General features: G+C 33.7%; 1 protein-coding gene across 10 annotated transcripts in view; it reads right to left on the bottom strand.

Annotated features, from left to right (window-relative positions):
- Positions 1 to 24,424, bottom strand: part of ATE1 (arginyltransferase 1) — a 163,794-nt gene that overhangs the window by 130,035 nt on the left and 9,335 nt on the right. For 3 of the 10 annotated variants that reach the window (XM_074295756.1, XM_074295767.1, XM_074295761.1), the window contains 6 exons: positions 22,900 to 22,962; positions 17,545 to 17,648; positions 15,158 to 15,412; positions 12,856 to 13,052; positions 6,223 to 6,351; positions 5,162 to 5,290 (listed from right to left, as the gene is read on the bottom strand). In XM_074295756.1, the coding sequence (XP_074151857.1) occupies positions 5,162 to 5,290; positions 6,223 to 6,351; positions 12,856 to 13,052; positions 15,158 to 15,412; positions 17,545 to 17,648; positions 22,900 to 22,962 (877 nt within the window). The remainder of the gene's footprint in view (positions 1 to 5,161; positions 5,291 to 6,222; positions 6,352 to 12,855; positions 13,053 to 15,157; positions 15,413 to 17,544; positions 17,649 to 22,899; positions 22,963 to 24,424) is intronic. The other 7 variants (XM_074295762.1, XM_074295763.1, XM_074295759.1 and 4 more) reach the window with 3 other exon arrangements.

Here is a 24,424-nt window from a genome sequence, read left to right on the forward strand (position 1 = left end):
AGCGTAGGAAAAAGAATAGGAAAACTGGAAGAGCAAGAATCGGCCAGAGTGGGAAGGTCTCTAAATGTGAGAGAACTTATACTTGATCCACCAGACAAGGGGTCACTGGCATTCGGGGAACATGTGGGCAGCCTGCTCAGACCCCCTTGGGCTTAGGAGACTCTCCTGAACAGCTTGGGGGCCTCATGCACAGGACTAGTAGTGGAGCCCACAGCTGGAGGAAGAGGAGGAGCTGGTCAAAAATCCTTTGTAATCAGCACCTCTACCATTTTCTACCTGTGTACCTTACATCACTTAAGCCTCTAGGTCTCAGTTTCCTCATGGGCAAAAGGAAAGAGTATGGATTAGATCGTCTTGAATGGCTCTCAAAACCCTAAACTGTGAATTCTCCAACTTGAGGGGAACCTCCCAGGGCTCACAATCTGAGAGTGATAGCATGAGGAACATGGAAAATTCGCCAAGCTCTGGCAGCCAACCCCCCGAATGCCTATGAAGTCATTTTAAGGGCTTCTTATAGACAGGTTCATAACTCCCTTTTGATGTCCAAAAAGATCCTTTGGACTCTCTATCACAAGGTGATGTATCTATTAAGTGAAAAAGTACAGTGACAAAAAGCTACTGTGAAGTCAATCTTAACTTTTAAATGAATTTAGCAATCACAGCAGCATCTATATTATCTAAAAACCAATAATAAACATAGTCAGGAGACATTTTTCAGTGTTCAGAAGGTGTACTGGCTTATTTACAGATTTACATGTAGTTTCACTGACACTTTCAAATAAGTCTCCCAAAGGTCTATTGTCCACACATAAGAAAAAACTTTTTAGAGTAATACAGGCCTTTCAGAAAATGGCCCCCATAAACATGCATTGGAGAAAACCATCAAAACAGATTACAGCCTCATTCCTGTTGAAGCTCTCCTCTCCTAATTACCCCTCACAGCAAATGTCATTCTTATCACTCCTTCCAAACTTTACACATACTTATCAATCTCAAGGTTTTCTAGAAAATGCTTTATTTCTCAACAAAACATTTTAAAATTATTCTCCTTTAATTGTATAATTATGTAATTTAAATTAACTTTTTAATTTTTTTTTTTTTTCTGAGGCAATTGGGGTAAAGTGAATTAATCGCCCAGGGTCACACATCTAGAAGTGTTAAGTGTCTGAGACCACATTTGAACTCAGGTCGTTCTGACTTCAGAGCCAGTACTCTATCCATTACGACATCTTGCTGCCCCTAAATTAACTTTTATTAAGCACATAGCATATGTGCAGGTCTTTGTATTCAGTGCTAGGATATAGAAAGAGAAACAACACATTCTTGACCACAAAGAACTTATATGGAAAAGAATAGAAAGTGGTAGATAACAAGCATACAAGTTAAAGATAATCTAAGATGATGAAATGTAGGAAATAGGCAGACCTAAGCAAAGTACTCTGGGAATATTTGGGAAGAAGAACCCTTATACATATTTTCATTTTCCTATTATTTTCTTGTAGTTACCTTATGAATAACTAAAAATAACTGCATACAAGTACTTTCAAAGTAAAGAGCAAGTCTTCCTCTGCCTGAATATTTTTCAGTGGGTATTACTAAAATGACTTTAATTTTACTATTTTACACATGGAAAAGTACTCCAAATCACTATTGATCAGAGAAATGTAAATTAAGACAATTCTGAGATACCACTACACACCTGTAGGATTGGCTAGGATGACAGGAAAAGATAATGACAAATGTTGAGGGGAAACTGCTACACTGATACATTGTTTGTGGAACTGTGAATGGATCCAACCATTCTAGAGAGCAGTTTGGAACTATGCTCAAAAAGTTATCAAACTGTGCATACCCTTTGGCCTAACAGTGTTTCTACTGAGATTATATCCCAAAGAGATCTTAAAGGAGGGAAAGGGACCCACATGTGCAAAAATGTTTGTGGCGGCCCTTTTTGTAGTAGCAAAAAACTAGTAACTGAGCAGATGCCCATCAATTGGAGAATGGCTGAATAAATTATGGTATATGAATGCTATGGAATACTATTGTTCTGTAAGAAACGACCAGCAGGATGATTTCAGAGAGACTTGGAGAGACTCACATGAACTGATGCTAAGTGAAGTAAGCAGAACCAGGTGATCATTATACAAAAGGCAACAAGAAGACTATACAACAATCAATTCTGAGGGATATGGCTCTTTTCAACAATGAGAGGATTCAAATCAGTTTCATTTGTTCAGTGATGAAGAAGACATACACCCGGAGAGAGGACCACGGAAACAAAGTGTGGAACACAACACAGCATTCTCATTCCTCTGCTATTATCCCTTTGCTTTTTGTTTTCTTTCTCAGATTTTCTTTTCCTTCCTTCTTGATCCAACTTTTCTTGTGCAGCAAGATAACTATATAAATATGTATACATATATTGGATTTAATATGTATTTCAACATATGTAACATGTATTGGACTACCTGCCCGTTAGGGGAGGGGATGAGGGGAAGGTGGGGAAAATTTGAATCAAAAGGTTTTGCAAAGGTCAATGTTAGAATATTACCATGCATATGCTTTGCAAATAAATAAATAAATATTTTTTTTTAACTATTTTAGAATATAAGCAGATAACTTATATTTGTTTTTGTCTTCCCTAACAGCTGAACAAGTAACCTATTTTTCTACATTTTAACATGATTACGATGTACAGTATCACTGGCAAAAATGCATTTTGTGCCTGAAGTCAACCTAATATACAGAATGCTCCTAATCTTAAATGTTTAAAAAGTCAACAGAAAAAAAATTTATTCATCATTAAATGATCTTGTTCTACTGAATCAACAATAGCCCTCTAAAGCATATTCTATACTACTTTTGAAGCACTGTTCTTGAAACTGTTTAAGCTAAGCCTGATAAAAATTTTTGAACCCAATTCCTTTCTGAGAAAATCTAGGATTTTTTTTCAGAGAATTCAGAACAATCTAATTAATTGCTGAAATTAAGCACAACTCAGTAATACAATTTCATTTGTAGAAACAAAATATATTTATGTACATTCACAAGTCATTTTTTGACTCTGTGGCTTGAATTAGATTTCTTAAATAAAAGCTAGAGCAGATAAGTGGCACAGTGAATAGAGCACCAGCCCTGAAGTCAGGAGTATCTGAGTTCAAATATGGCCTCAGACACTTAATAGTTCCTAGCTGTGTGACCCTGGGCAAGTCACTTAACCCAACTGCTTCAGCAAAAAAATAAATAAATAAATGAATGAAAAAGGTCTAGTAGGTAAACAGTAAAAAGAAAATTAAGGTTCCTATCACCTTCTTTTTAGCAACCAGTTCTACAGAGAAAGTAATACTTATAAATAGTTGGCAATCAGATATTGCTAAGTGAAATATCTGACAGTCCAAAAAAAAAGTGGATGGTCCTCTGGCTCACTGCCCAATTCTAAGGAGAATTATTCTAGGACAGCTATCAACTAAATAAGATCCTTTTACTAGAGCCAAAAATGTATTTTCTTGCACATGAAAAGCTTACTAACTTGCGTAATCAAGAGACAGCCCAAAAGATGGAACCCAAGAAATGTTCTGGTTTAAAATAAATCTTTTCAATTTGTAATGCTTCAAGTCCCTTAAACTTGAAAATTCAGAGGTAAGAAAATAAATTGTGCTACTTTTAAAAAGCCTTTTACATTAAGTAATGTGAATAAATAATCATATTAAGCAGCAATAAATATTAAAGTATATAGTTGTATACACAGACATTCTACAGGATATTACAAAACTGCTACAAGCAACACAAGATGTAATTGGTACTTTTATAGGATAACGATGTTCCCACAGATAAATCAACTTCTCTGTGTGAAGGAAATGAAAATAAAGGATAAATACCTTAAAAAGTCCAATGTAATAATGTGCAAAATATAATTCGGAGAGAAAGTAAAAAACAGCCAACATGACATTTCTACTTTCCATGAAAAAACACCATATTCACTCAGGTAATGAAGTAGTTTAAACCAAATTCACATGAATACAGATGCTTCTCATCTTGGTTCCTTTTATGTCTGCTTTCATATTTGATAAATTTTTCATCAGTTGTAAGCAATCAATGTCATAATGCAAGATAATTTGAATTTTAAAGGCAGCACATTAGCTTTGTCAACAATTTACATAAATTGCCTCATCTCTCAGCCACTCCTACTTGCATATTTTTCTATGTAACTTTCCAATAATGGTAAGAATGAATGGCACAAAAGATAGCATAAAAATTTAAAATGCAGGTTAATCCCCTTGTTACCTAAGTTGTGTGGGGTTCTAGTGTTATTAGAGATAAAAAAAAAAAATCAAGATTTGCATCTTCTAACAGGTAAAGATATATGCATAAGGCATACATACAAATGTATGTATAAGTGTGTATATACACATATAAATAAATATATATACACTCATCACATATAAAGCCTAGCCACATCTTTTTTATAGTTAAATCCATGAATAAACAAAGGATTATTAATAAATGAGTCCCTTTGATCCTCACAACAACTCTGTGAAGTAGGTGTTATTGCGATCCTCATTTTATAGATTAAACAACTGAAGCTGAGAGATTAACTTAACCACTTACATAGTTCAGAAGTAATATACTTTGACAATACTCAGATTTTTGCCTCCTAAGGAATTCCATATGTTCTGCATGTATTAATTTATTTGTCCTTAGAACAACTCAGTGACTTGGTGGGCATGTATTTAGCAATTCAAGGTTTCCCAAATTCTCTACTCACAAGAACTCTATGGGATATGACTGCAGGTGTAATCATCCCCATTGAAAAGTTGAGGAAACACACTCAGAACAAGTATCCATACAAATGGATGGGGAAGCTGGGCCAGGAGCGAGGTCAGCTTAGCCCTACATTCAGGGGGCTCTTCACTATCCCACACTGCTCCCAGAAGGCTTTCAGGTCTCCTTTCTAAATAGACAGCTGTGACCTGCCCTATTTCTGGCATCTACTCAAGGGAGAAATCAAGATAGGCAGCCATCTGATGCACATAAGCCATTTGTTATTCTTCCAAGATGGTTGGAGACAGAGCAGAGCTTTAACTGTTTTTTATTATGGCATCCTTGCAGTTTACAGATACAAAAATCATCAACAGAGGCAAGAACATGTAAGGAACAGTACCTCGGCTTCCCCACACTCAGCTGCTGTATCCTTGTGTATGGCCATTTGATACTTGGCATATAAAGAGAGTGACTGGCGGAAGGACGACTTGAATTCTGGGTCCTCAAAGGAAACCGGTACTAACCTCACCTTCAGAGCAAGGAAAATACAAGTATATTATATTGAAATCTCTCTGATGATATGCTTCTGAAGGCAAGGCTAGTGTAAGATCTCCTCAACTCCATTTCCAAAGCTCAGCATTGGAATCTTACCTGAAATAGAATTAATCCTACTAATGGTGAAGAGGTGGAAAGCCTTTAAAAGAGCTAACTTTATGAAACTAGTTGTAGTTTTCAATCTCTTTAAGGGACATGACTATCTCCTATTTGTTTCTATCCACTTAGTATAGTTCTCTATTTAGAGTGAACATACAATAATTATTACCTGCTTAAAATGATAATGGCAACATACTCACAATTCCTACTTTATCCTCTAGAAACATTAACTTTACCTCAGGGAGTTTTAATTGTTTGATTATCCAAATATGAAATGGTTGAAATATAATTTTTTTTATTTTCTGTGGTATCTAATAATCTATTTTATTTTTCTAGTTTCATTCAGGTCTTCAGGGATGGCACAATAACCATTGGTAATTCTGCATTGTTTTTGCTAATTATTTTTAAATATAGATACAGAATGTTTACAGGGTTGTATAAATATGTGCATATTATAGAGATGTGCATTAGGAGACTAAGATAATTTTCTAAGTATAAAAAAAAGATTTATCACTAAATATAATTTGTTTGTACTTAAACACACTAACCCTGTGAAAAGTAAAATTATCTACTTTGTGCGGCACATACCATTTTGAGAGTATCAATCATTGGAATCTAATGAAATTTGCACTTCCAGAATGTTCATTAATTTTGTTATTTCTATCTCGTTGAAGATTTATTTCAAACAGAATATGAGCAATATATAGTATAAAATAAACTTCATTCTCTAACCCAAGATTCATGCAATGGTGTTAAGAGTAGGGGAAAGTTCAGATTGATCATAAAAATTATACTTGGCCTTCTGACCTGGCTTACAGTTGGTTTATCAGGTGGGTCCTTGTGAATAACCATCTGGTAACGTTTATAGACCTGGTAAGACTCCTGAAATGTGGCTTTGAACTGGGAACTTGGTGGGGATGATCTCACCACCCTCACCTTCAGAAGGAGTTGAAAAACAATTCTCATTAATAAAACAAATAATAATTTCTCATACCTGAAAATAACTAAAAGAAAAGTTTTTTTTTAATTTTAAAACAGACACATAACTATATAGTTTATTGATAACTTTAAAAGTGAATCATTTAGTAAAGCATTAAAGCCAAATCAACTAATAAAACTTTTAAACATATTATTTCTGTCAACAGAAGAGTCACATGCATTAGAAGAGGCACTTTCAATTTATACTTATTAATACTGAAGTTAATGGAGATAAGTTTATTTAACCAAACTGTTATATTTCTAAAAATGATCTAAATTAGGGATGGCTTTCAATTTTGATGTCTGAATATTAATGAAATATTATCAGTTATGTCCCTAAAGTCACCTTAGAAAATGAGAGATTTTAATATTATTTGGCTAAAACATTCTTTCTATAACATAAAATTACAGAAAGAACTAACATTTTTATCAGTTTTATCAGAAAATGAAAACTCATGAAATTTGAATATTCAGACAAGTATTTTAAAATAATTTGTGAAAGGGAGGGAAAAATTTAAAATGCAACATTTTCACCTGTAATAAATAAGAACTGATGATTATATATTAATTTTAGATTTTACTTCTACAGTATTCTTTTCTCAGAAAGTTATTTAGGGGACTATTTCTCTATGTATATATAAAAAGGAATAATTCGAAATATGATGCAGATGCAAATATTAAAGATTATCCATTCCAACTCTTTTGTTTTATAGATTGGATACAAAACTGAGGTACAGAAAAGTGTCCTGACTTGTCCAAGTAGTAAGCTACTAAACCAGGGTGTAAAGTCCAGACCATTGGTACAGCTCCAGGCTATGCTGTCTCCTAAATTATTCCAGATTACATCAGAAGAGTACTTTTCACAAGAATACACAAATGCAGACCTTTAATGTACAGAGACTTCTCTAGGTCAAGAAGTGTATTATATATTTTTAAATATTTTGTAAAAAAAGTAGCTAGCATCTGGAATATTCTCTTTTAGCATTACCCTCTCTTTATCTTCACCTACTTCCCTAACAAGATTTTATACCTCTCTGTCAGGATTACTTTACTTCTTTGTCCAGACCTTGCCACTAAAGAATTCAGCCTTTCTATTCATGCATAGCAAAGGCTGACTTTCCAATGCCAATAATAAATTTATTTTTATCAGTATTTAAAAAAAAAATCTAGCATCTTTATACTTAAAATTAAAATATAAATGATTGTGGTTATTATTTAAAAAAGAAAGAAAGAAAAGAGATCTGGCTCTGGAGCAATGGTTCTTTATTTTGTTGTGTGTCAATAGAACCCTCTAACAATATGGTAAAGTCCTCAGACCCCTTCCTAGAATGTTTTTAAATGTTTAAAATAATATACACAGGATTACAAAAGAAATCAATTCTGTTGATACAAAGATGTGTTGGTTTTTTTTTTTTCCTCCTCCCAACCCATGTTCAAAGAACCAATTGAAATCTATCCATGAACTCCAAAGGAGCCCAGGTAAAGAATCTCTGGATTCTCTAAGTTGTGAGAGGATCTGGATTCAAATCCCATCTCTGATGCTTACTATCTATGTATATGGCCTTGGGCAACTCACTACCCTAAACCTCAATTTCCTCATCTGTAAAATGTGAGAATTGGACTACATTGACTTGGAGGTCCTTTTCACATTTAGATCTATGACTCTTATATTTAAAAATATAAGCAAAAATGCGTGTGTGTGTGTGTGTGTGTGCGTGTGTGTGTGCATGTGTAGGAAAGTAGGAAGAAGGGAACTAAAAAAAATTATAAAGAGAAAAAACTAAAGTCATTGGCATTTTGTGAAACAGTTCCTTTAGATACAAAGAACGACACCTTTGAACAATTAAATCCTTCATATTCTGAATATCATACCCTCAGTCTTGATAAGAAAAAAAAAAAACCACTCATATTCTAATTTTAGGAATCACTATAAACTCAATAAATAAGTTATCAATTCAGTTGAACCATTCAAAATGTTTGAAAAATGTAAGTGGCAACTAATTATCAAAAAATGTTCTTAAAAATGGGTACTTGACAACAGTTATCAAAATGTTTAGATGTCTACACTGGTATATTTTTTTATTACAAATACAGAGTAGCATATACCTAACAAATTAACCAATGTCTGTCAAGAGGAAAAAAAATTTTGATGCATTTGTAAAGATTTTATAATACTTTCTTTTTGAATGTTTGAATTTTACTCAATAATATAGAGGGTGTAAACAGAAATCTGGACAAAGATGAAGGATGTCTCCCTATCATTATTAACCAGAGAAATGCATATTAAGACAACGCTGAGATACCACTACACACCTGTCAGATTGGCTAGAATGACAGGGAAAGATAATGCAGAATGTTGGAAGGGATGTGGGAAAACAGGGACACTGATACATTGTTGGTGGGATTGTAAATATATCCAGCCATTCTGAAGAGCTATTTGGAACTATGCTCAAAAAGTTATCAAACTGTGCATACCCTTTGACCCAGAAGTGTTACTACTGGGCTTATATCCCAAAGAGATCTAAAAGAAGGGAAAGGGACCTGTATGTGCAAGAATGTTTGTGGCAGCCCTCTTTGTAGTGACTAGAAACTGGAAACTACGCGGATGCCCATCACTTGGAGATTGGCTGAATAAATTGTGTTATATGAATATTATGGAATATTATTGTTCTGTAAGAAATGACCAACAGGATGATTTCAGAAAGGCCTGGAGAGACTTACATACTGATGCTGAGTGAAATGAGTAGGACCAGGAAATCGTTGTATACTTCAACAGCAATACTATATGATGATCAATTCTGATGGATGTGGCCATTTTCAACAATGAGATGAACCAAATCAGTTCCAATAGAGCAGTAATGAACTGAACCAGCTACACTTAGCGAAAGAACTCTGGGAGATGACTATGAACCACTACATAGAATTCCCAACCCCTCTAAGTTTGTCCACCTGCATTTTGGATTTCCTTCACAGGCTAATTGTACATTATTTCAAAGCCCAATTCTTTTTGTACGGCAAAACAACTGTTTGGATATATATACATATATTGTATTTAATTTATACTTTAACATATTGAACATGTATTGGTCAACCTGCCATCTGGGGGAGGGGAAAAGGAGGGGAAAAATAACAACAAAAGGTTTGGCAATTGTCAATGTTGTAAAATTACCCATGCATATATCTGGTAAATAAAAACTATTTAAAAAAAAAAATTATAATTAAATTTTCCATGTATAAAATAATTAAAGGTATATTTTCCCAATTTAATTTAGCTGTCGTTACATATTATATAAACTGGAGGGAGACACTCACTAAAGTTTTGCTCTTCCAGACAAATCTCCTACAAATATATTACAGGCAAAAAAAGACTGGGGAAAAAAAAAAGTCTCCCTAACCTATGCCCAAAAGTCTATCAAACTGTGCAAACCCTTTGATCCAGCAGTGTCTCTATTGGGTCTATATCCCAAAGAGATCATAAAAGAGGGGAAAGGATTTATGTATGCGAAAATGTTTGTGGCAGCATTTTTTGTAGTGGCAAGGAACTAGAAACTGAGTGGATGCCCATGAGATGTGGAATGGCTGAATAAGTTCTGATATATGAATGTTATGGAATATTATTTGTTTTATAAAAAATGATCAGCAGGATTAGAAAGACTTGGAAAGGCTTATATGAACTAATGCTAAATGAAATGAGTACAACCAAGAGAACATTATCCACAATAACAAAATTATGTGATGATCAAATGGGATAGACTTGGCTCTTTTCAACAATGTGATGATTCAGGCCAATTCCAACAAACTTGGGATAAGGAGAGCCATCTTCATGCAAGCAGAGAGAGACTATAGGGACTGAATGTGGATCATAATATAACATAGTATTTTTCACCTGTTTTGCTGTTTGCTTACTTTTTTTTTCCTCACTTTTTTCCTTTTTGATCTAATTTTTATTGTGTAGCATGACAAATGTGGAATATGTATAGAAGAATTAAACATGTTTAACATATATTGGATTACTTGTTGCCTATGGGATGGGAAGTAAGGAGAAGGGAGGGAGAAAAACTTGGACACAATATTTTGCAAGGGTGAATGTTGAAAATGATCTTTGCATATATTTTGAAAATAAAAAGCTATTATTAAAAAAATAAAATGCACATTAAGCAATTTTTTAAAATGTCTCCCTATACAGGGTTATCATCATTCTCATAGATTCCACATTTGGATATTTGATGATATTTCCTTGATGAGATTTGGTGTACTTTTGCTTTGAATGAACTCTTTAGCCCACTGTTAGTACATTAGGATGAATGATCTGAGTCACAAATAAATATATAACATGAATGATATAGGACTATTTGAGAGGATGGGTTAAGTCAAGGCTAGAATACCCCTAAGTCATGCTATACTCGACTTTTAAAAAAGACAATGGATACAAAGATGTGGTGAGAAAATAGAGAAAAGTCAATCTGATGCCCACAGACATAAGTTGGAAAGCAATTATATGTGCAGAATGAGGTTGTTTTGCATATAAAGGAACTGTTTTGTTTTACTTGATTATTTCAAAGGGGAAGAATTTGATTGAGAAGGGAGTGAAGGAAAGAAGGGAGGGAGGGAAGGGAAGGAGACTAGGAGGGAAGGGAGGGAGGCAAGAGAGAGAGAGGGAAGGAAGAAAAGGAGGGAAGGGAAGAGTGAGAGTGAGAGGGAGGAAGGGAGAAGAGGGAGGAGAGGGAAGAAGGGAGGGAGGGAGGAAGGAAAGAAGGAAGAGAGAGGCAGGGAGGGAGGAATTCTTGGCTCAAGCACTAGCAGGAATCACACATGAACAGAGGACACAATGTAGAACAAACTTAGACCCTGCTCCTACTACTACTGTAGAACATAAGAACTGCACAAATCTGTGGCAAGGAATTATTTTCTAGCACCTCAGCTTTTTTCCCAAATTAGGAGACTCCTAAGTTTCATGGGGTATTATAAGTCTGGAAAGCTGACCAAGAAAAAGAGACTCACTCTTTAGCAATGCCCATTTACTTACCTTTTATGAGAGAAGTCTCAATTTTAAGGTAATAATTTAAGTCTAGAAAAAGGCACAGTTCTGAGGGGAGTTGGAACAAATCAGAGAAGCAAAGAAAATTGTCTTGACTGTATATGGGATAAAATAAGGGGTCCTGTGGTTTTTTAAGAGTGTGTGTGTGTGTGTGTGTGTGTCTGGGTACGAGTTAATGAGCCAAAGAGAGATTTTGAAGGATGTCTCCAAAATGAAGTTAATCTACATAAACACAGAATGAGTTTTATAAATCCCAAATTATGTCTTTGGGGAAAGAGAGAGTTCAATCAGAAAGCTTATAATTTTTTGGGGGGAGGGAGAGGGGTAGGGGAAAGGGGAATGTGTATAACTTCCAAGTCTTTTGACTAGAGGGATGAGGAAAAGCTTTACTTTTTAATTTTTTTCATTGCTGTTTTTTTTTTTATCATTCTGTGTATACAGAACTGTACTCCAATATGTACCACTAGAAATGGATATATTAAATGTCTATTATGTATTAGGTTCAAGAAAGATTTAATAATAGATTCATAATGGGAGAAATTATCTACATTTTAGAACTTATTCCTAAACTTTGAGGTAAAAATCCCTTGGTACTGGCAATCTGAGGATCTTTATCTAGATGAACACAGTCTGACTCAGTGTGAAAATTGTAGAAATTATGTGTAATTTATATACATACACACAAACCCCTAACTCAAATTCATAATTAAAAGCCAATTTTAATATTTATTTTTCTGCTTTTGATTGCAACTAAATGGAAATCTTATTATACCAAAGAGTCAGAGCGCCCTCTATTGTGAAACATTTTATTTTTATAACTATTTCTATCTCAAAGATACTTACACAATCTAAAGCTCTGGGTTGATAAGGTTTTTCAAAAATAAATAAATAACAGCATTCCAAAATAGAAGTTAAATCTTTAAATTTGGAAAATTTAAAATTCATGCCATACCAATTCATGTTGAGGGAGGTAGCCTCTTTATATTCCTTGTTTGATCTCCAACTTCTTTTGGGACTTTTTGAGGACTCTTTTATACCAGAGCACAATCATTCAGATGCAGTGATGTAAGGAGGTTCAGGAGAGTGATGTAAATAAGATAAGGACTCTCTTGTTATCTTTTGGGGACAGACAGAAGTCTCTTCCCAAAAAGGAATTTCCTGATGGCATTTGGTCTATCTGAGCAGATTAGAATGGGGGCTGTAAAACCCTGGCCAGCTCAGCTAGCCCAAACTAGTTTGACCAGATCTTGTATCAAAGGTCCAAGTCCCAAAAGAAGTTGGAAGATCAAACAAGGAATATCAAGGGACTACCTCCCTCAACATTCATATCATTTACTTCCTTCTTATTCAAACAATATAGTTTAAATGTTCTTATTTTAACTGAAAGATAAAACTGAATAAAAGATTATTATGTGACAGAATACCTCTAATTGATGTGCAGACTTGTCAGGTAAGGTGTCAAAAATGAAATCTTCAATGGATTTAGGCTGATTTAATTTAGGTTTTTCTTCATGCTGAACTTGGTCTGTTTGACTCTTAAGAATGAGTTTCTGCCTTTTCCTTTCTTTCCGTATGTCCTTTGCTTTTCGACATGGAGGTTTACTCAAATCAGCTCCTTTGCCTAAAATGACCAAGATATATGTTAAGGTTTTTCTCTAAGAAAAAAATACTTTTCACAAACACAATATTTCTCTAAATTATACCAAAGTCAGAGATTGCTAATGCCAAACTGAAATGGGTACTTATAGTACAAGTGGGTTGCCATTTGCTTAACTACTCCATCACTAGAATTCACTGCAGATATGTAGCTCAACACAGTGGCATACATAAGACAGGACTTGGGAATCAGAACAATGTAGATTCAAACCTCACTTTACTGACTACCATAAAAACTAAGGATGTCAGTTACTCAACCTCCAGAGGCCTGATTTTTCATATGTAAACTGAAAACACTGTCTCAGCTTACAGTTCAGCTATTGAAGTCATCATGTCTAGGTTCTCAGTTAAAAACAAAGTGGACCTAGTGAGGATGACTTTTGAGTCTAATACCAATTTGTATGGATCTAGATTACTTAGGTTGATTGACTATCCTAGAAAATTTACTTGTCTGCTAAAAGGGAGATGTTGAACTTTTCACAGAAAAATTAAAGATTTTTAAATTTTACAATAGATTCTAACCCTTGAGAAAGAAAAGGGTATCAATAAAATGCTTTGTTGTTCTTTAATGTGACCCCTGAAGTCCCTCCAGGGAACCATGTAACTTAGGAAAGAAAAAACCATATTGTCCTGGAGCAATTATAACAGTGATGACTCGAGGGACATCCAATTCTCTTGGGGAAAAGAGTTAAGAGTTTCCAAATAACATTGAATTCTTGGCTCAAGCACTAGCAAGAATCACACATAAGCAAAGGACTCAACGTAGAACAAACTTAGACCCTTAGATCATATGTCAAATGATCATATCAGCACAATTGGGGAAAAAGTTACTTCAGAAAATGCGACTAGATTAGTTTTGTTCTTGTAGTTTGTCCTATAAAAGGACCATGACATCAGGGAGGTCATGTCATGACAATATACATTTAGGGTTAGATTATAAAGTAATGCTAATTAAACACCTCAAATTTTGTGCTATGGAAGTTTGACAAATTAGATTATGGGGAGGACATTAAAATCTTTATGTCCCTGAAAACAAATGGGTATGGACTAGAATCAAACTTTTTCTCTGGCCATCAAACACCAACTCCCACACTTAATAGAAAGAGATTTGGGATACTCTTAAGGAGTGGTAAAACACAGCCATTCCTGAGGAGACAACAGCTCACAATTTTCTTACATGTCTAGACTTCTACAGTTCAATTCAGTTTATCAAGCATTTAAAATTATCTATCATACATAGAACACTCAATTATAAGTTCTATACATATTTTTTAAAAAATCTCTCCTGATCTAGGAGAGCTACATCATACTGTGCACATACAACAATCACACAGAACAACTAGGAGAATCAGGAAGAAAGTGAAGGATTTCAAGAGGCAAAGATGAAAAAACATATTCCAGAGATATAGGATAACCTATGCAAAGGCACAAAAATGAGAAGTAGAAGTGGAGCTAATGTCAAGAAGACCAGTTTGACTAGAATCTAAAATTCATGAATGAGAAATCTGTGAAATAAGTTCAGAAAGGCAGTCTGGAATTTAGACTGGGAATACCAAGTTAAGGAATTTAAATTTTATCTTAAAGGCAAAAAGGGACCACTAAGATTTCTTAAAGAGATAAAAGGCATGTAGTCAAACTCTGCTTTAGGAAGACAGCTAGGGCAACTTCTGGAGGACAGACTAGATAGGTGAGAGAATAAAAACAGGGAGATCAAACAAAAGATTATTATCTGAACCTTCATCCTGAGAACTAAATTGAGGTTGCCCAAGCAGCAACTGGTGTGGAAAAGGAATTAATAGTTACTTAATGATTGATTACCCAATGGTTGCTTAAATTTAGGAAACTGTTATTTTTGGCTTTTATTCAAAACAAGGAATGAAGAGATAACATTCTGATCGAGATTATATCAAATCCATATATTGATAAATTTTATATGTCAGGGTTTTATCATATACAAAAGAATATAAAATACAAAAGTAATTAAACAACTAGCTTAAGTTATTCAATGCCCACAGTGACCATAGCAAAAAGAACATTATTTCAAGATACCATGAGCCCAATCTTCTGTACCTGGTTTGGGAGTTGAGGGAACAACTTTAACAGAGCCTGATGGCTCGCCAGACCCCAGTTTCTCTTGTTTAGCATGTGACTTATTTAACATTTTAGTTTCCTTAGGTTCCAAATCTTCTTTCTCCTTCACTTTGCTCTCTTTGATTTCATGACAATCTTCACTGAGAGGTCTCTGGTCAGACTTTATGTCCAACTTGCTTTTCAGAGCAAAATCATGCATACCAGCATCATCCATTTGAGAATCCATGGGTTCTTCTACAAATTAGGGGAAGAGGGGGAATAAGGGTGGGAACTGCAGTAAGTAAATCATTACTTGAAGAAATCCAAACAGGAAAAAACATATGAATATATCATATACAAATTAATTATTTTTAAGACCACTCAACATAATGACAGTTTCTAAACTTTTCTAAAGTTTTTAAACAGTTTCTAAACATTGGGGCTGTTGTGCCACAGTTCCCTTTTAATGTCCTGACCCAGTTTCCCTAATTGTCCTATTCAGTTACTCTGCCTCAGGTTATAACCATTCCCTCTTTATGTTAGGATAAAGGTCTTATATCAGTGGTCCTCAAACTTTTTAAATAGGGGGTCAGTTCACTGTCCCTCAGACTGTTGGAGGGCCGGACTATAGTAAAAACAAAAACTCACACTCTGTCTCCGCCCCTCAGCCCATTTGCCATAACCCAGGGGGCCAAATAAACCTCCTCAGCGCGCTGCCCAGTGGCAGCTGAGAACCCCAATCTTAGCCCTTAGGCTACAGTTATTTCCTATTAATGTTTGATGGGATAAAGGTCTTTATCCATTTTAGACATCATTAGAATATCAGGAGCCTCTCCAGTACCTCCCTCCCTTATGCCTGCCTCCATTATGTTAACCTCATCCTGGGTTTCTCCCCCCCATTAGGTCATCCCAATTTAGGTATCTCCCCCATTATGTCACTGTTCTTGTTACCCTATAAAAGAATCTTGTATCTGACATTCACTGCTGGATTCTTTGAGACGATAGTCTAATTCAGCCAAACCAAAACTCTCCATTAAATAAATTATTAAATTGTTCTCTAATCTCTATCTTGCTCAGTTTCTCCAATATTACACGGCAAATTCTGGAGGACAGATTATACAGGTGAGAGATTAAAAGCAGAGAGACCAAAGAGGAGGTTGCTGCTATCCTTGCTTGATCCTAAGAATTAAAGTGGGGTTGTCCAAAGAGCAGCTGGTGTGGAAAAGAAATTTTAAAAAAATTAAATAAAACTTTTAATCTTAAAATGTTAGAGCTTGAAAGAGCCTTAAAGATCATTTAATCCAATCTCCTTTGTTTTATAAATGAAGAAGCAAATCTCAAAAAAGATAAGTGATGTCCCCAAACAAAACTACCCTGAAACCAGAGTTCCTTTGTCCCAACCCAGCATTCTGACCATTACATAATCAAAGAAAACAATAGCATGCATTGCAAAAAGTACATTTGAAATCATTTGTTTAGAACTTAGAATACATTTTTCTCATAGAAATCATATTTACATGATTTAACATGATTTATTGTAATAAACATTACATGATGTTTAACAAAAAATTAAAAAATGATGACTGACCAAAGAAACCTATTTTACTTCTGTTGTAGTTGGACCATAATTCTAATAGTACTAAATCTCTTTGTACTCTGTAATGTCAACTATAAATAAAACAGTAATGACATTTTAAAGTTGGAAAGAAAACTGAGAAAATCTTTATGAACTAACAGCATGAAGTGGCAGAACTAGACCAATTTATATAATGACAGTAAGATTATAAATAAAAACTCTACAAGATTTAAAAATTTAATCAATACAATAATAAACCAAGAAGAAGTGAAGGTAAACCATGCCATTTGCTTCCTTCATGAGAGGTGATAAGTTTAAAAATGCAGAATGAGACATTCATTTTTGAATATGACCAATATGGAAATTTGTTTCGTTGGCCTATGAATATCTATATGAATGTTCTTTTTCTTTTTTTTAATTTTTCAATAGGGGTATAGGTGCAGCAGGAAGGAAAAATAATAAATGCTGGTAAAAATAAAAGCAAAACCAGAAACAAAGAAAAACAGGATGAGAAAAATAAACCCAGTGAATCTGTAGAATGTGGAGGATCCTATTATTTTAAAAGAATAGGAGAAATCTAAACATATCCAAAGAGAAAACCACTACACAGAAGCTAGGACACTAGTTCTCACAGACATGGATCAAACAAAATCATTTATTTGTGTCTCAATATAAAAAGGATAATTACATTTTTCTTCCCCCATGACTCAAAATAACTAAGATGACCTAAATGTCCTTAGGAAGGATAAATTATAGTTTGGGAGTTTTTTTTAAAAAAAAAAAACTTTTTTAGAAACACGTTCAATCTTACCTTCATTATTTCCTTTGGAAAATTCTCCTTTAGACAAATACTTGAACATTTTCTTTAAAACTTTCTTATGAGATTTTGATGGCTGGAAATGTAAAGGTCGGCATCTAAGAAAGCAAGTTAAGTTTTTAAAAATTTTATTTAAGTTCCAAACAAATATAATTTGTTCTAGATAGTGCCTAAATCATCTGGCCAATTATATGCCTCAGAATACTTATGAAGATATCTAATGTTATTGAAATTCTACAATATAACCAATCTTGCTTTTTTATATAATTTATAAATATCCCCTCATATAAACAATAAGGGTTTATTTAAATTAGTAAATGGAATTTATTAAAAATTAGGGAACTATTCTACAAAGCTAAACCTAAAATTATAACAATTTTAGAAACCGTCATTACACATATTAAATGAAAAGTAGTTTCCTAATTTAACACTTCTTTGATAAGATAAATTGCATTCGGCAATAATTTAACTTTTTTTAACATAAAGAATTAGCATAAAGATTAGCAAAAAAGTTTTATAAGTTATTGATTAGAACAACCTTTCCTTAGAAAATAATTGGTTTAATATCTCAAGCCAATGAAAGCTTGCAGGTCCCTAGACTATTCTATATTGAGATATTCTATTCTAGAATTAGATTAACACACATCCAATACTCCAAGAAAACAGCAATTAGGCCTGCCCAGACTTTCTATCTAGTGTTTAGAGCCCACTTCTAATAACAAGTCCAAAGTCACAAAGTATACTTGAAAAACGAGCAAATCTATAAAAACTCCCCCATAATGAGCTATTATGGTGGTAGGAATACTCAAGAAACAAACACAATGAGAATAATATGAAAACATCTACAAGCAATACTTCACAGAAAACGACAGGCTAGCCACAAATTCAACTAGATTTCTTAGAAAAGATAAAGCAAAATTTGAAGAAAGAGTTATATTTTTTATATATGGAATGAGAACAATTATGGAATAAACTGGAAAAGAAATGAGAGTCATGAAAAAAAGGAATAAAAAAGGAATTAAGAGTTTGACACAAAAAGATACAGAACTATAAAACAAAGCACCTGAAAATTGAAATGGACCAAAAGAAATCAATAACTACATGAGGTAATAAGAAATATTAAAACAAAGTCAAAAGGCTAAAAAAATAGATGGAAATGTAAAGGATCTCATGAAAAAACAGGTGACCTGGAAAACAAATAGACAAGAGAAACACTATCTAAAACATCATGACCAGAAAAAGCCTAGATAACCTATTTCAAAAAATAATATAATTACCCAGATCTCCTAGAACCCAAAATGGAAATCTCCAGGAAATCCAGTGAAAATCCAGAGTTTCCAGATCAAGGAAAAAAATTGTAAAGAAGAGAGAAAAAGCATTTAAGAACTAAAGAGCCACAGTCAATTTTTGATCTTTTGAATTACATTTCAGCAATCAACACTATATAGAAGAGAACTTGAAATATGCTATTCCAGAAGGCAAAGCAAAACTCAGTATAATGCTCCAAGAGGATTTCCAATTAGTGCTATTTAAAAGCTATAGAGCTATAGAGAAACTTTTTAAGTTCAAACAAATATGAAGAGGCACACCAAAGGTAAAGAGAAATGAACAATGATAAAAAAAAAAAAAAAAACACAAAAGGATAATCTACTTACATTCAAATTTGGAGACAGAATATATGTATAATCCCTGATCTATATCATCATCAAGGTTCCTATAGAGAGTCCTATTACCAAGGCCTGATAATGATCCTATTATGTCTGGATGATTTTAATCAAAGAATAAAAAGAGAGGAAAAAAGGAATGTAATATAGGGAAGGCAGAAGTAAGTTAGGGAAAATACCTCATACAGTCTGGGTCACAAATAGATATTTACACTAATAGCTGACCATTGAACTTCACTTTCATCTGAACTGATCAAAAGAAAGCAAAACACACACATCCAACATATGCAAACATATTTGGGTACTAAGAAGCATTGCACTCAACAGAGTAATAAGAGGCAGACAGGGGAAAGGAGGGAATCAGAGGGAAGGTAAATTAAAGGAAAGAATCCTATGCAAAACAAGTTCTAAGGATATGCACACACATTCATGACTTTTTTTGAGGTGGCAAAGATGGTAATCCAAAGGTGTGCTCATAAATTTTGAAAATACATGAACGTGTATGATATATAAATGAGATGGAATATTAATGTGCAGAACTTCTTTCAGTGTAAGTGAATAACCAGGATTCCAGAGGACTGATTATGAAATATGCTGCCCACTTCTTGAGAAGTCAAAAACTCAGAATGCAAAATGAAACAAATATTTTTAGACTGTGACCAATCTGGAAATTTATTTTAATTGACTCTTTATAAAAGCATTTGTTTTTATTGTGTTCTTAAGAGAGGAAGAAGGGAGAAGATAAAAAGACAGAATTTAGGCAATTAAAATTTTTTAAAAAGAAAACTAACCAAAATTCCTAAGGATTCATGTTGCCCCACCTTTTGACAGTGCAGTAACAAACTAAGAGTGCACACACAAAGAGACATTTTTTTAGATATAGCCAATGTGAAAACTTGTTTCACTATAAATGATTTTAACAGGTTTTGATTTAATTTGCTATTAGAAGAAAAAATCTGAATAGAGGTCCAGATATTTCACTAAGAAAACAAATGTTGTAAATAAATACCTTTTGACTTAAGCAATGCCACTACTCAGTATGTATCCCCAAAAAGGGACCTATATAGTCAAAAATATAACAGCTCTTTCCTGGGAAGCAAAGAATGGAAAGGGATGCCCATCAATTGAGGAATGGTTTAAAAAGATTATGGCATATGATTATGATATAATAATACTGTGCTGTAAGAAATTATGAGCAAATGTTCTCAGAAAAACCTGGAAAGACTTCCATGAGCTGATTTGAAATGTACTATGTACAAAATAATAGCAATATTGAGCTGTGAATGACTCAGCTATTCTCAGCAATGAATGATCCAAGAAAGCTCTGAAGAACTTATGATGAAAAATCCTATCTATCCACAGAGAAAGAACTAATGTTATCTGAATACAGATTAAAGCACATTTAAAAAAAAAATTTACTTTTCTTGAGGGTTTTTTTGGGGAGAGATATCTATATTGTCATGGTTTTTGTGGAAAAAAAAGAAAGCAAATGTTAACACTGGAGATAATACAAAATACCTTAAATTATATACAAATGCTACTTCCTATATCCATACTGTATTAAACCAGCAATGTTTCTATTAAATTGGCTCTAAAATCTTAGAAATATGGCTGTATAATTCTTCCTAATAGAATCCCTTACTTCCTTCAAAGAATAGCTCAATTTTTTTCTAATAGCAAAGAACAAAAAGGTACCCATCAACTGGATAATGGCTAAACAAATTATGAAATATGAAATGCAATGGAATAGGAGCAGCTAGGTGGCGCAGTGGATAGAGCACCAGCCTTGAATTCAGGAGGATCCGAATTCAAATCTGGTCTCAGACACTTAACCACTTCCTAGCTGTATGACCCTGGGCAAGTCACTTAACCCCAGCCTCAAAAAAAAAAAAAAAAAGAAATGCAATGGAATATCATTGAGCTATAAAAAAATAAAGGGATGGTTTCAAAAACACCTAGAAAGAATGAGTTGATGTTGCATAAAATTAGTTTCTTTTTGCTAAAGAACTATGATCAATCCAATGACAAATTAAGATCCCCAAAAGCAAATGATGAAGCATACAACATCCACTGCCTGATTGAGAGCTAACAGTCTCAAGATTCAGAAGACATGTATTTTCTGACATAGGCAATGGGGGTTAGGGATTGGTTGCCGGAAAAATAAAGTAGAAAAGAAAGAAAAAAGGGTCACTGAAATATTTTTTCCAAAAACACAGAAAAGGCCGGAAGAAAGACCAGCAGGAACCACAGAAAAGCAACACGGATGGAAAGTTACATGTTGAATTTATTATTTACTTAAAAGAAAACAAGATGTATATAAAAGATATGCAATTTAGTATATAATACTTTTCTTCTTCTGTAAAGGCTAGATCTGAGCAATGCACTTGGATAATGAAACACGTGAGACTAATTGCCAATTGGACAGTTCCCTATTAACTTGTTTGAAGGTTGACCCTCCCCAGCTGTTCTGTGCTGACTTGATTGGTGGGACAAAGAGAAGGGAGTGATGTGTGTGGGAGGAGTAGAAGTAGGAAGAAGTGAGACACAGAAGCTGACTCAGTCTCTTTTGGCGTTTGAGGGAGGAAGGGGTGTGTGTGAGGTAGCTAGGCCTAACCCCCTGAACTTGACTGTAAAAGATCAAGAATAAAGACGTTTAGTGATCCTGACTCCAGCTGATTTCTGGGAAGACAGAGTTCCAGCATTCTTCTGTTCAATTATATATACAGAACCTCATTCTGTGATTCAGAATTTTAAAAAAGAAAACTTAAAAAAAATTTTTTCTAAAGGCACACAGTTCAGGTATTACCCACTTCCTAGAGCAAGCCTTTCTTAATCTCCCAGTTTTTAGTGCTCTTCTCTCTCAATTGATATTATTCTGTATTTATTCTCTATATAAATGTTGTTTAACACTTATCTATATATGTTACTTTTCCCCCAGTAGAATGTACACTCCTAGAAGACAGACTTTTTTTGGAATTTTTTTCTCTAGTAACCAACATGATTTTTGGCACAACATATGATTAACCACATGAAAAGTTACTCTATTTGTCCAAAGGTGGCACAAGTAGAAGTGAAACATGCAAAGAGGTATTTTGAAGTTTGAAGTCTATAAAAGCTTCTAACAAGGAAAGTTGTGCAAAAACAAAAAGGAGATAGGAAATTGCCCCAAGTTGGAGTATTTAAACAGTGGGATGACCACTTATTATGTTATAATAGAGATTCCTTATGGATTGGACTAAAAGACCACTGAGGTCCTTTTTCAATTATAAAATTCAGTGATACTTTGATATATGCTAATATGCAACACAAAAAAAGCATTATTAAGTAAAATTCTCAATATTATAATGAGCTTCTACTTGTAACCTAGTTCATCAATCAATCAACAGATTTTATTAACTAAGTGGCAGTCACTGTACAAAATGCTAGAAATACAAAGAAACAAAAAAAATTCCCTGCTCTCAAGAAACTCAAATTCTAATGGGAGAAGATAACCTACAAACCGCACCCCCTCCCAAAAAAAAAAAAAAAAAAAAAAAAAAAAAAACCTCCAAACTAGGTATATATACAAGGCAAAGATATTTATTTATTGTGATAGGGCTCAGGAGAATGCAACTTTCATACCAGGGTTTGACTATTTCTATCATTACTGGGCTTCAAAAGAACATTTGTAATAAAAAATTCTTACCTTATTGTGTACTGAGGACAACATGTTTGATTCATAACAGGTTTGTATACATACTTCCCACTTCTAAAATAATAAAACATTCTTGTTAGTTTCTCAGACATTTTTCCTGTACATACAAGACTAAAAACAAAATATTTCTCAAAAGGAAAAATACAATTACTACTATAAAAAAGGCATCTCTTGACAAAGATATAAATCAAAAATATTTCTTCTCTTCTAAGCTCTTCAATATAAAGGGATATAATAAAAGTACCAACACCAAAAAAGCACTCCACAGTCTCTAACGGCTACTGATATTATTTCGAGTCTTCATTGTTGTAGGGACTCCCCTCTATCATGCAGATTAATAACTTCTCTGGGTACTGAAAGATTAAGTGATTCACCTACTGTAAAACAGTCAATAAATGTCAGAAGTTGTAACTGATACAGGTCTTCCAGATTGTAGTTAGTCTCTCTATCTAATATCTTTATTCACAAAAAATCACTTAAGACTAACTACAATGACATAAACTAAATCTGAATATTTTTATGAATACTGAATACTATTATGTAAAAAAATCTCTCAAGTTCAACTAAGATGCCTGCTCACAATGTGGACAAGATCCTGGGAGTTAGAGTTCTAGTCCTCTCTAATACAGGAAGTCTGAAAAGGGAGACAGGAGTGTTTTTCAACAAATACCTATTGCTGTCCAAGGGTCAACTTGTTTAAGTTCAAAAGGACTTATTTTATTACCAGAATTTGGTTCATCAGGTAATTAATTTTTTCACACATGAAAATTGTGTGCTAAGATGTGGAGTAGTTAAAATCCACAATGGTGAAGAAAGTATACATACTGCTGAAAAGACAAGTTTTTGAAATATATAAAATTAAAAAAAAAAAAAAGCTGGAGGACTATTAAAATATAGATAGATTGACAAGAAAGTATTATAATCAAGCCTTTTTAATGGCTAAATTAAAACTTAAATGAAGGAATTCTAAAGTTTAATTATTTTATATAAAAGTGTACATTAATATGAAGTTATAGTAGAATTACTTTATTGACTAAGTCTAGCCGAATAAGATTCAGTACAATTTGCAGCTAAGATGAGAATTTAAAGATATTCACAACTCTAAGAATTTTAAGGTTAAAAAAATAGTAATAATAGCAACATCTTACATTTTAAGTGTATTTACACACTTTGTCTCATTTGATCCTCACATTGTCCTTCAGAGATAGGTGGCAAAATAAGAGCACACTTACTTTATAGCTAGGCAAGATATGATGACATAGGTATTCCAGACAACAAGTTTAATACTCTACCCCTTAGAGAGATTCATTATTAAATACAATGCCAAAAAAGCTTAAAATACAATTTGGAAAAGCCACAAAATATAATGGATAGCCTCTGAAAAGAGGAAGATCTAGTTTCAAGTTCCACCTGTAACATGCCCTGTTCTTTATAACTCTAGGCAAGTCCATTCAATCTCTCAGTATTCTATTAATTATATAAGATTTACTCTGTGTTACAAAGGAGGAGCAAATTC

Source organism: Sminthopsis crassicaudata, chromosome 2 (genome assembly GCF_048593235.1).
Source record: "Sminthopsis crassicaudata isolate SCR6 chromosome 2, ASM4859323v1, whole genome shotgun sequence".
In the NCBI taxonomy this organism is placed as follows: Eukaryota; Metazoa; Chordata; class Mammalia; order Dasyuromorphia; family Dasyuridae; genus Sminthopsis; species Sminthopsis crassicaudata.